This window comes from Dendroctonus ponderosae, unplaced genomic scaffold, assembly GCF_020466585.1.
Source record: "Dendroctonus ponderosae isolate FM_Combo_2020 unplaced genomic scaffold, Dpon_F_20191213v2 Dpon_F_20191213_7, whole genome shotgun sequence".
Lineage (NCBI taxonomy): Eukaryota > Metazoa > Arthropoda > Insecta > Coleoptera > Curculionidae > Dendroctonus > Dendroctonus ponderosae.
Genome location: NW_026018916.1, coordinates 772,260 through 785,791, shown reverse-complemented (window position 1 = coordinate 785,791; position 13,532 = coordinate 772,260). Strand labels below are relative to the sequence as shown.

General features: G+C 40.7%; 1 protein-coding gene across 1 annotated transcript in view; it reads right to left on the bottom strand.

Moving 5' to 3' along the window:
* LOC109536544 (1-phosphatidylinositol 4,5-bisphosphate phosphodiesterase epsilon-1) overlaps positions 1-13,532 on the bottom strand; it is a gene marked incomplete in the record, with an annotated part of 48,466 nt that overhangs the window by 8,346 nt on the left and 26,588 nt on the right. The window contains 5 exon segments of the mRNA XM_048668362.1: positions 616-883; positions 1,749-1,894; positions 4,177-4,314; positions 6,231-6,364; positions 11,068-11,251. Coding sequence (XP_048524319.1) covers positions 616-883; positions 1,749-1,894; positions 4,177-4,314; positions 6,231-6,364; positions 11,068-11,152 — 771 coding nt within the window.

Below are 13,532 nucleotides of genomic sequence, written 5' to 3'. Positions count from 1 at the left end.
CGGATTCATCAAATAATACTTTGTAAAAAACAAACGTCCGTGCCGTATAGCGTGAATAACCCTGTATAATCTTCCCCCCAACAATGATAATGATTAATTCTTCCATTGCCTTAAACCCCCGTCAAGCTGCCCGGTTATTAATACTTTGCCCATCTGGGGCTCATATTTTATTAAACCCGAACACACGGAACGGCTGGAAGTATTTCTGGCCTTTCGGTAGCAAAGGGCTGAGCATCGATTCGCGATTTTCAGCCATTCCGGTGTAATGGAGATGAGGGCTTTAAAGGTCCCTTTCGTTTGTCAGTTTGACCGGAAGGGCGCATTTTTCGAAAAGTTCGCAAAAGAAAACTTTCCCAAGTTAATGGCAGTAAAGCTGGCGGGGAACTAAAACGCGCAAGCAACCAGGAAGTCGTTGCAGAAACTTTCCGGGTTAAAATGTTAATGGAGGAGTAAAAGGACGCAATTTTCAACGGGATTGCAAATTTCTCTCGTTTTTTGTTCGTTTACGAGTTGCAACTTGTATTAGTTGCTCAACGAGAAGCTCAGCTACAAGATCGTTAAATAAACATTGGAAGCCCCAATTTACCAACGGGAATATTCAATGATCTCACCTACCACTTGTCTTTGCTGCGACTGGTCGGGTCTGGCCCCTTTCGGGGGCTTCCCAATCGGCAGGCCCTCAGGAGTTCTGGTGGCCAAAATCTCCCGCAACTCATGCAGGAAAGCGCCGAAAAAGGGCACCACTGGGCACTCGGCCATCGCAAGCGCCCTGCTAAGGGCCCGATCATACTCTACAGAGTAAAGGGCCGCGTTCAAGAAGTTGAGGATCGGGAGGGTGTCTTTTTCGGTGATGGACAGCCAGAACGGCTTGAGTTTATTCGAGCTGCAAAACCACAATATTTTTAGCATTTTTCAACGAATTTTTCGAGTTTTAAACTGAAAACTGCTTTCAGTCCGAAGCGCCATGACTTTTCACGACTTATTCACCTTTGGCGCCTTTAGTTTCCTGTTATGAAAAACTTTGAAGGGTTTCTTCAAACTGTCGCAGTCAGCGATGTGGTTCCGATGAAGAGCAAGTAGTTTCCGCCGGCCTACAACTCGAAAACTGCTGGAGGCCGAAAGAAACCCCTGTTCTTCTAAAGGAGTTCGTCTTCTGATGACTTCTTCAAGGGGGGAAAAACTTATCCAGTCCTCGTCCTAAAAGCTGCGCTTTCGCCGATGCAAATGCGAATTTTAAATGGCAATGAATCCGTCTGACGACGATGGATGTAAGTCCCGTTGAAGATAAAAAGGTAATCTTCTCGACACTCGGAACTCAACTTTAAAATTCGCCAAGCCGCCCGAAAAGCTCCTTTTTGTAATGGCAAATCGATGGAAATGCGAGGCCGTTTCGCCTTTTATCAGTCGCACGAAGTGAGGAAACTGATAGAAATGATCGACCTTATGGAAACTTTGCCGCTATTAAAACGCTTTGAATCTCGACCGTTGCGACTTGGTTTTGTTTCGTGAGATAACATTTTCGCCAAGTTGAAAAACCACCCCAGCAAATATTAAATAAATGCACTGTCGAGTTGACCCGGCAACTTTCTGCTCTAAATTCGACGTGCATCTGCAGTTAAAACTTTAATTTTTGGCCGCAGTTTCAGATTAGAGCGATCCACGTGCGGCTCGTAAATATATGAATTTGCATTGAAATTGCGTTGCCCAGCGAAATTTCTCAACCGCTTTGTGTGAATGGAGGTGCTTACTTGAAAGCGGCGATGATTTCCATTGCTCCCATGAAGTTTCCAATGTTCCATGAGGACAGAGCCACTCGCAGGATGCACGAAACCACTGCTCTTCTTGCATCGTGAGTTGGCTGCGATATGATCAGTTGGGTCACCCAAGCACTAACCTGGAAAGGAACCAGCAAAACGTTTCAGACGTTTCGCTTACGTACGCACCAATCAGCATTAAATTGAATGGGAAATTTTCAAGCGGTTCATTCACCCGCAATTTTAAGTTTCGCGAAGTCAGAGCCATCGATTAAATAAGTCGTATTCTCATTGACAGTCCTTAATGGAAAAGAGTGGAGAGTAGAAGAATGTTTGATGGAAGTGATAAATGGATCTCTGGGCAACATTCCAGCGGGATTAAGACGAATTATTTCGGGTCGACATGTAGTCGAAAAGTTGCGTTGAAGCCACCATTAAGGGACCAGTTCGTTCTTGAAAACACTCCAATAGCTAATAAATAAATCGCATAAAGCAGAAATGGAACAAATGGGGAAATTAAACATAAACCGCAGATGAAAAGCCCCAAAATCCGGTGTATTTAAATCATTTTTGCAGAAGAAAGAACTTCAATAGTGCGCACCATTTATCATCGAAAAATCCTGCGAATTAACTGAAGGCGGCGTTAAAGTGGCAATTTTTCAATTCTAATTAGAGCTAAATTCCTTTTGAGTTTTTCCGATTCCCTCTTAAAAAGAACAGCGGACGATAATTATTTATTATCAGATTAGTCGAAGGCTTAGCTAGCAAACGTCGGCAGCTTGAACTTGTGCATGTTTTCCCTACTTTGATTGCGTGTTTTCTTTGGAAGCTTCGCGTCCAAATAAATGAGGCAAAACATCAACTGCAAATATGCCCAAAGGGGCATGTTTGACGGCACAGGGGGAAGCATGTGGAAGATTGAATTATCCACGCTCTAAGCAATCAACACGAAGGATTTTTCACAATTCCATGTTTCAGCGGAAAGTGAAAAAAAGGAGTTTGGAAGTTTTCTCAACGGTTTAACTCGCAGGGGCAACGGCGTTCGTCTTGTTCAAACAAAGTGTTTCCGAAAGAAAAGTTACAAAAACTGCAATGGGAACTTTGTTAACAAAAGAATTAAGTTTTGCGGCTTTTGCTCCAAACTGGTTATAGAGAGTTAAATTTGTGTGTTTATCGCTTTAATCCTGCAAATAAGAGTTTGCTAAATTGTTTAACGTTTCCCTAGCACGCATGGCTAGCATCTTCAGATATGTTCTCGCTTCAGACGCTCACAAGCAGAAGTCAACGCTGATTAGAACAAATTAATATAAACTGCGCTTCCCATTCAGGAATGTAGTTGAATCGGTTCAACATCGGTTCTCTCACTCGCATACATAGCATTCTAAGGGAGATGCAAGATCATTTGTGTCTAGCTGCGTTCCAACTTGATACCTTCGCGGCTAGAAATATATAAGTTTTGAGCGCGATATTCAAATATATTTTTTTTATATTGAATAGCAATGAATGGCAGCATGTTTTTTTCCTGTCGAGCATATTTGTCTCATAAATTATGACCGAATGACTTTTGTTCCTTTATGTATGCAAGGACTGACAAAACCATTTTTAGTTAGTATTTTGGCCTTCTTCGCGAATGATTTTTCATGCAATTAAGTAGTTTAGTTTTGCAAATTTTCATTTTTGGTGCGAATTTCTTTACTATTTTTTTTTCTCAGCAGCATCAATGTGACAAGAACAACTTGCGTTAAAATATTCGCTTGAATAAATTGTAGTCTTTTGTGGTTTCATATCGTAGGCAAAAGCATTGCTGCAATAGAAACGGATAACATCCTCTTGAAGCTCCACAATTAAATTAAGATCTCGAATATACACGAATAGAGGCTTTGACATTGTTTGGCCCTTAATAATGCCACTTAGCAAACATTTCGACGGATTTTGCCAGCGCGTAGACGAAGCTAACGGAAATTTGAGGATATTGAGCAAATAATTATCAGACAATGGCGGCTAACTTAATGAAAAAACCCGAGAAAATTGAACTGGAAGGTGTCCTTTAGAGGTTTGCAACATCAGCGATTGCTACGTTGCCATAAAAATCCCTCAATGTTTACAGTTTTATTAAATTCCAGAGCCAAAAAGTATGAGTAAGCAACTATTCCCGAATCGGAATAAACCTGAAACCAGCCGGCCGTAGAAAGTTGGATAAAGGCCAGCCTAAAAACAATATGCGCTCCATAGGGGTTTATGGGCAACCATCCCGGAATATTAGAGCAGCTTCCAATAATTTAATATAGAATTATTAAAAACGTGTCTGACGTCTGATCCAGTTTTTCCCCTGGAGGGTTTATCCTCTTAATCCAATCCTGAGTGAGGCTAAATAAACCAGAGTCCGGATGAAATAAAAATAGCTCAAACTGTTCACTCTTACCTCATCAAATCTCTTTATAAGAGTGCCAATCGATGACTTGGATGTTGAGGAACTTTGTGCAGAGCAATTGGCCTCAGAGGTACCAGTGGTGCCACCCAAATCGGCCGTCACCTGCCGCAGATAGTCGATAGGTGGAACCTAAAAAGCAAACAGCCCCTTTTTATCACCGCCCTTATTTAAAGGTGTTTTTGTTGTTGCCCTATAAATGTCTAAGTGAGCAAAAGTTAAGGCCATCAGTTACAGTTTGGCATACGTGGGCCATAAAACTTCACGGTGCACCTATGTGGAAACTCAGTTATGGGGAGTTATGCGAGTGTCTGGAATACAGTCGCCCTTAAAGGGAATTCGCATTATTCACTTGAAATGATTTAGCATCTGCTTATGGAGCTGGTAAAGTTCATGTAGTTGTTTGCTCTTGCGAGCAAATGCAATCTCCATTGCGCCATTTACTTTAATCAATGTGTTTGGAAAAGGGCAACTTATGCGAATGCACCGGGCCAGAATCTGCAAGATGCTTGAAACTCCTATAAGACCTTTATTCCACAAAACGCTCAAGTTGGCACCCACAAAATTTGGAAGAATCGGATATAAGAAAATTTCAGTATGGCGTCACTGCCAAATAGATTGGGACAAACTAGACTTAAGTTAAATGAGCAATTTGTTGATGCAGAAGTCGAGGCGATAGCCGCCAGAGGCACGAGACTGGCGAGAATGTAGCGAAGAACTTTTAACTAATTAGATTTCGCTCCCAAAGGGCCTCAATCAAATTTAAACTCAGCAATTTGTTGCCGCAGAAGTTGAGCCCAACCCTCTGGACACGGCACTGCTTTACCAGGAAACCATCAAACACTTTGAATGAAGAAAAATGGTACATGGCCCATGATTGGACTATTGCAAAACTCTCATTGGAAGCTTGAAAGAAATATAGAAAGTGTCCAAGAGTGGAGACGAGTTTAGTCCTAACGTTTCACTAGCACGCATGGCCAGCATCTTCAGATATGTTCTCGCTTCAGATGCTCACAAGCAGAAGTCAACACTCTGATTCGAATGAATTAAATTAAACTGCCTTTGCCAGTCAGGAATGTAGTTGTGTCGGTTCAACATCGGTTCTCTCAGTCGTACACATAGGATTCTAAGGGAGATGCAAGATGAACTGTCGTTGCTACGTTCCAATTTGACACGTTTGCGGCTAGAAATATATCAGTCTTGGGCGCGATAAATTGACAAATTTTGAAGACCCCCATAGAAATTATTTGAATAATTGATGATTTCTCGGCTATTTGACTCTGTGGATATAAATTTGTCATTAACTAAAGACCCGTTAAAATATGCTCGGAAATAATTCAGTTAATTCCGTATTTTAATCGCGAATCTTTGTTGGCGTTTGCAAATTGGCGTCATTCTTTTGGGGGTGTTTAGGGAGTACAGAAAAATAGTAAAAAAAGTGAAAGTAAAATGACAACTGGTGAATTCGACGAATGTCGACAATACGTCCTATTAAAGTTATAACTCAATTTACAATTAAACCCACGGTGAGTGAAGAAGAAGAAGGCCAGTAGCTTAAAAAAAAAAGATTTTGGTGCTTAGTGGTGAAAGGCAATTATAACTAAACTACACTAACAGAAAATTATTTTTGAAAATTTTATCAAAAGCATTTGCGACTGAAAATCCGTCAACAAATCAAGAAAAAACTTAAACAAATCATTTCGACATCCATTTATTAAGGAGACTTCATCCAAAACAGCGGAGTGCATCAATTCGGTAACAAAATATCTATAACAAAGTAGAAAAAAGCCCATTTCCATGACATGTCTGAACGTTCACTGTATGTTCCATTTGATAATGCACCGCAGCCAGAACGGAATAATAATGAAACAAAACGCGAAACTGCAGTACAAAGCTGTCCTGCATAACGAACTGTAGCGCATAACAACCAGTTTATATAAATGAAATGGAAGGAAAATGAATAAGAGCGAGTATTTTTTGTATTTTTAACTCGCAAAGCTGCAACATATTTGCCGGGATCGTTATCAACTGGGATCTGAGGAGTTTACCTGGTAGAAGAGTTGGTATTCGCTGTCGGCCAATCGAAGAGCGACTTCTTCAGGGAAGTGGAGCAATTCCTGCAACTCCTCCAGTTCTGCGCAGTAGAGCGTCTGCGCTGTGAGAGGAATCCTCTTCTCCAGCTCTGGAAGACAAATTTTTGATGAATCTTCTAAAATTAGTAATGATGAACTAAAGTAGTCGACGAAAGTGCGAGGCTGTTAAATTTGATAAGAAAATTGAACCGTTTCAAGTAAAGTTTTCAACCATCAGGACTAATATTCAATTTTCTTTTCCCTGATAGTTACAAGATTAAATTAAGACGAGTTTAGAGTAGTTTTGGTCTTGCGTTGCTCTTCACTAAACATTAGCATGCAGACCAATCAACATGTTCCCATGTGTTGCTTCCATATAATTTACTTTAGCGCTTGGAACTATCCAATAAAAGGCGCGTTCAATTTTGATGAATTCTATATGGAAGCCAAGTTATGGATCGGTGTTTATGTCCCTCATAAAAATTCTTAGTCTAGTTTGCTGTTGAGGCACGCCTTTGCATAACCAACCATTTATGGCGTCTTGGGAATTTATCCATTGCATGCATTATTAAATCGAGCTGGTTGACTGTCGCCATTGTTTCGAAACTGCAGCCAGGGCAATTAGTTGAAAAACTGCAACAACGGCCCCGCTATAATACTTTATAGAGCTGGGCTATAGATAGAGAAACTATCCGAAATGAGGCTTTTGTCTTCGCGCCGCCACCAAGACAATTGCAATATCCAGGAAATGCATTCCAGACCAAACGAACTGCAAGCTCGGTTTTCCGGGAGGATTTTCGCAATCAACTTTTACAACAATTAGACAAACAATCCACATCCAGCATCCAGCTGAATAAAAGGCTTGTTTTGTCGCGGGCTTTGTGAACGACCAGAATATGATCAAAGTTTTACTTGGATATCACTGGAATTTGCCCCAAAGAGCTTTTGAAAAATGCTGGGGGTACCAGAAGTAGGAAAATGGCCAAGTTTTCAATCAAGCTTTGAAACCTGTTTAAGGAGCAATTAATGTAAAATGTGGAAACAACTGAAAGCAACTGAAACTCATTATATTAAAATCTAGTTTTCAATTCGCAATTAAGTCGCTAGCAACTCAACACCGCCTTGATCTAGTTTAAATTTAGCTTGCGAACTATGAAGACAATATCTGTTTATTACAACGTCTGTGCAAGGCAGCAATAAATTGAAGCATTTCTGTTTTTCCCCCCAAAAAAACAGCAGCCAATTATTTGCGCACACCTGCCAAATTCCCAACGCACGGCAATACTTCCGACTTACACAACTTTCATTGGCTCCATAGAAAGTTTTTCGCTTTTCTTATTCTCAAAAGGGCATTATCATGTAATAGAGTTTCGAGAGCTGCACTTGATTGAAATTGGAATCGACCGGCTCGATTCTATACTTTCAAAAGTTTGATTTTCAATTAAAAATCACAAAAGAATTTTATAATCCAGCTACACTTTTTTATGCGCCAAATGTAGAAATTAAATAGATTGTTAGCGCAAAAGTGTTAAACTGGTGAGTTTTTTACTTTTTAACGTTTTAGAGAGAAACTAGTGGGTTTTTCGAGCTTTTCCACGATGAGCTAAAAGCGCGAAAAACTAACCAGTTTCTGATGAATTTGTTGTGCCGAGACCTTCGGCAATAAAGCAAACCAAATAACCGAAAAGTCGTCAATTTTCCAGATAATTTCTTTGGGGCATGCAAATGTAATTCAAAAAGTGCAATCATTTTTTCGCTCAAAACTCGTAAACTTCTAGCCGCGAAGGTATCAAGTTGGAACGCAGCAACGACAGCTCATCTTGCATCTCCCTTAGAATTCGACGTGTATGACGGAGAGGCCCGATGTTGAGCCGCTACAACTACATTCTTGAATGGGAAACGCGGTTTAGCTTAATTGATTCGAATAAGAGTTTTGACTTCCGCTTGTGAACATCTGACGCGAGAAGATACCTGAAGATGCGCTATGCGTGCTAGGGAAACGTTAGTGCTGAACTCTTATCGATTACTGCCAATTAACCGCCGATTATTCATGGTTTTTCATTTCCATTCCGATCACTAAGAACACTCCAAGTTCAATGGCAGTCAACCAATTATTCCAAAACTGATTGGAAAAATCGTAACTCTAAAGCTGCAGCTTTCTTGCAGAACAACTTGAAAATATGGACGTTTTTTCTGAGAGTTTCTCCTCAAATTACAGCGTGATTATGAATAATTTGTTGGCATTATGTGAAGGGACAGAATATTGTGCAAGGCCGTAATTCCTCGTTCAAGCTATACGAAATTATGGATAACAAGCTCGTCCTAATTTTAATCCAAATTTCTTGTACGTGGAAAGAGGCACATTATCGTTTCCTGTGGCAAATAAATGGAGAATTAACAGAGGCCAGATTGAGGGCCGTAAAACGAATTTTGCGCTGAAAAGGTGCCCTATTTGTAATATATTACAGTTTTATTTAAGGGCCCTTTGGGGGGCTGTAAGTGTAAACACGCCTCTTTGTTGGAAAGGCTTCTTTCATTCTGACAATGGTTCTAAACGGGTTTTGCCCTAATCAAAATCTCCATAGGGCTCATACGAAAATCCATTGCAAACCGCCCCCAAAGTACAACAAAGTTCCGGTTAAGATTGAGAAAAAATCGACATTCTCAGATTTTTTCCAGAACTCGACTGTCGGTTAACGCAGATCACACATTGGCGAAAGTTTGTCCACGTCGTTTATAAAACTTCCATGTCAGGATAATCTGTTGTGGGATATGCAACCGGCCCCGAACAGGATATTATCTGGAATCCTGTCAGGGGCCCAGACGGTTGAAAATTCCATAAATATTACGACCCCGCACGTACGGAATGAGTTTATCTCGTAATCATGATGCAGGGGATCGTCCAAATATGTCTCAATGCGAAGTTTTCACCACAAAGTTCTCTAAAAACAATGATTTGCCTCAAGTTTGTAGTTGTTTCTTAACGAAAAAAGAATTCCAAAGTAACGGCAATAATATTTCGGCGATTTTGATGTGGACGTTTCGCCAGTATGCATAGCTAGCATCCCCAGATGTGTGTTTGCTTCGGATGCTCACACTTGCAAGTCAACGCTCTGATTCGAATCAATGAAATAAATCTGAGCTGCCATTCAGGAATGTAGTTGAATCGGTTCAACATCGGTTCTCTCACTCGCATACATAGCATTCTAAGGGAGATGCAAGATCACTTGTGTCTAGCTGCGTTCCAACTTGACACCTTCGCGGCTAGAAATATAGCAGTTTTGGGCGCGATCAAGTTACAAAAAAATGACATTGATCATTGATTGATATAAATTTATCCCTAACAAGCTTCCTTAGTGGTCTGTCTCTCCATGTGGTAAATGTTCAAACATTGAGAACTCACAAAGATAAATGGACAAAGGACTGATAAAAACATCTGAACATACAGTTAAAACCGCTATAAAATGCAAATATGCGAATTCTGAAATGGAAACTTTGTGCAGCTTAAGGTTGGAGCCCCAAAGCCATAAATCATGGGCTCGGGGTTGGCTCAGCTAATTTTAAGGGCCACAGTAACCAGTAAAGGATAGAATAATCCCTGGTAAAAGGCCGGGAATAATCCGCATTGGCGAATATTTCGAGAATTTTTGCAAAATTAAAACCTTGACCTCGGAAAATGGGAATATGTGCATTATCCAATGAAAGGACCTGCCCATCCGCTAGAAGCGCGCAATTTCACTCGGCGAAAACCCATTCGAATCAGTGATCGTGTGCATTTCATCCAGAAGTTCAAATAGAAGCTTGTATGCAAATCGTGAGTTATTTCGATATTCGCATGGTAAAACTCTTGATCCGAACACCATAAAACGTGGCCAAATAAAATTATGCTGGGAAAATCGATCAAATGATAAATAAGCTCATGTATATAAATGAGCTATTGAAGCACTGTTACAATAGGATAGCGTTCTCCATAAATAAATATCATTACTTGCTTGTTATGAGGCAAAACGTATTAACGATTTGACTGGAAAACACGCACTTTTGACAACAAAAAAACTTTTTTCGGTTGATAAACATATTTCGTTTCGGATTGTAGTCGGATATTTCTGGAGATTTGATGTTTTAGTTTGGTACTAAATGCAGCATTTTCAGGGAACTTTCTTAAATAAATATCTCGACGCCAACACAAACAATCGGATCCAGGAACAGGCAAAAATATGCAGCTGCATTTTACGAAACGAGAGTTTTGCTGATTTTATTAATTCCCTGCAGCACAATCGAAGCATCTGATCGATCTGAATGTGCAAGTTTCCAGCTGAAATTATCAACGAAACTGAACGAATACAGTTGGCAAATCCAGATTAAGTTCACCTTCAAATCCGCCTCATTAATTATTCACTTCCCGCAGTTTGCTGGACCCTTTTTGCAATAAGCAGCCCCAATCCAATTCAATTCACAATAAAAATATCGCCTGAAAGTTTCGGGTGGAGGCCCAATAAAAAAGTGACATTATCAAATCGGGAGGAGGCTCGCATGCTCTTATTCTTCCTGTTGTACATCAAAATGGAATCGAGTGTTCCGAAAGGCCGCATTTCAGTTGTTCGAGAAGTGCACTTGACGGGGATGGCTTAGGGAATATCCCTGACAACATTCTGGATCTATTATTCGGAAGGACTTTCGCACGGAAAATCCCTAATCATCCCCCAAACACGTCGGGAAAACGGGTTTCTTTTGGATGCCAGGGGAAAGGTTTGCTGAGTGTTCGTTCTGGACGCAAGTGTTTGAGGTAACTAATGAGTGGACAGTGGCTTACCGTCAATGTAGGACAGGGAGAGCACATGAATGTAGGAACAGTCTCTCTGGAAATAGTTCCGTAGCTGGCAGTCTAGCTCACGCATGTCCCCAAAAGAGGACGGGCTGAGCTGCTTAGCAGCTCCGAGCTCATGTGATCTCGAGCCCTTTGACTTTCTAGGGCTCAGTCACTAAGTCAATGATATCTGCAATAGAAAATGCTCAACATTAACAGCGTTATGGGCAGATGCGATCTATATTCCGAAGACAAATATATACAAATACTTTGGGCCTAAGAGTCGTCCGTAAAGGTTAAGGCCTTTTTGTAATATTTGTTCTTAAAAAAAATTCTGCGAAACGCTGCTTTCTTTCGTAAAAGCGCCATTTAGGGCTCTCTCTAGGCGTGCAGAAATAATTGCTCTAGCTAAATCAGTTCCTGAAAAATGAGCGAAAAGGAGGCGCAAAACACGAAATTTGTTGCACATTGCAAATTCTCTATTCAACGGTGCGAAAACGATTTCTGTACCTCAAATGGTTCTTGATAAACGCTGAAAAAAGCGGAGTCATTCGATGTCGCAATGTTAAAAACAAGGGCGCAAAACTTAGATTTGTCTTCAAATTTGGGCTTTTTCCATGAAAACTGCCAACATTTTCCCAACCGATGCTTCAACTGGCAAACGCTTCATTTAGTTCTCCATCCAGGGGTGTAGAAATGAGCGATCCAGCTCAAGCTGTTTCTGAGAAATTAGGAGAAACGTGGCGTAAAACACGAAAATTTGGTCAAATCTTGCACCTAAATGTGTGCGATCTAAATTTCGCTTCTTGTGTAAAAGCTGGCTGAAGCTGAAGGACAACGAGCTTTGTGGCTCATGGTTCTTGAAAAACGCTGAAAAGTGGCGTCATTCGATTCCTTCCACGCAAAACCAGAAATTTTCTTGAAACTTGGACTTTTTTGTAAAAACTACCCACATTTTCCAAGCAAAGCTTCACCTTCTAAAAGCGCCATTGAGTGCTCTGTCCAAAGATCCAGAACTAAGCGATCTTGCTCAATTTGTTCCTGATAAATGAGCAAAGCGGTGGCGGAAAACATGGAGTTTTCGGCTAATCTTGCACGAAAAGGGTTTTAAGAAGCCTCTTAATCTGCATGTGTACAATTACGAGTTAAAGTTAAATTGCTTTTCCCTCTTTGCGATGCAAATGTTAAATCAATCTGAACTCAAGTACAATTTCCAACTTCCACTCCCTTCCAGCTGTGCACTCTTAAAGCCCTCTTTATTTCCGAAAGATAAAGTCACCTAATAAAGCCCGTTCCGTCCCTAATCGTCTCTGAAATGAGCTCAATTAATTAGCCCTTTTAAGCGAACGATTCCCTTCAATCGACTGACCATCAACGTTAAAACCGGCTTGGAACTGGACCACTAATAAATATGATTTCGCTCACGTTAAGCAAACCAAGAAAAAAAAATGGAGCAATAACGCAGCGGGAAATCAGTTAACTCCGACCCTCCATTTAGTAATAAACCCGGCTCCGGTCTATTAAATTTGAATATTTATATTTTCATCGCATCCCGTTAACTTTGGCAGGTTTTATTCTTTCAGGGAATTTTATGCTGGCATGTGTCTCTTTCGCAGAACCATGCGAGTCTCGTTTCATTCTCAATTTCATCAATCAGCGAAAGTTTCCCAACTAGCTCGACTTCGGGTTTATTCATTTTTTGCAAATCAGTCGTTTATCTAGAAACTTTGCCTGCTAAGCTCCAAAAGCATTGCTGGGCCTAAAGAAATGCGTATGTTACGCAAACAAAGAGCGTCAAATCAACCAATCGACGTTCGGTCTGCAAGGGTGTAAATTTGGTCAATTTAAGAGCGCAACCCACTCATAAAGAAGTTTCTAACCTGTGGGGCTTTGTTCTGGCTCAAAAAGCCCTTAAAACCGGGGTTAATAGTCTGGATGCCAGCCAGACACCAGGAACAGCCTGGATAAATGGGAGAAGGTCACGCAAGCGTCCAGAATCCGAAATTGAGCAAATATTATGTGAGCTAATGATAATACGCTTCACAATATTGCAATTAAGTTGAAGAGGAATCTGGGGCCGGGATTTCGACAGTGGGCCGCAATAATCGGACTAAGGGCTATGTAAAGTGAATATTGAAACTGGTGGGTTTTACGGGCTTTTCAAAATGAGCAAAAACTAAATGTCTGATGTTGAAATTTTGCTTTCTGGGTCAAAACTACTAGAATGTCTTCACCCATGTTGTTATAACTGAATCGATTTTTTAATTCTCTATCCAACGATGCCAAAACGAACTCTGTGGCTCAAATGGTTCTTGAGATACTTCGAAAAAAGCAGCGTCATTTTTGAGTCGATTTTGCCACACACAAAAAAAAGATGCAAACCTGCAACTTCGTGAAACCAAGACTTTTTTGAGAAAACTGCCAACATTTCCTTATCGATGGCGCACTCTCTAAAAACGCTATTTAGTTGT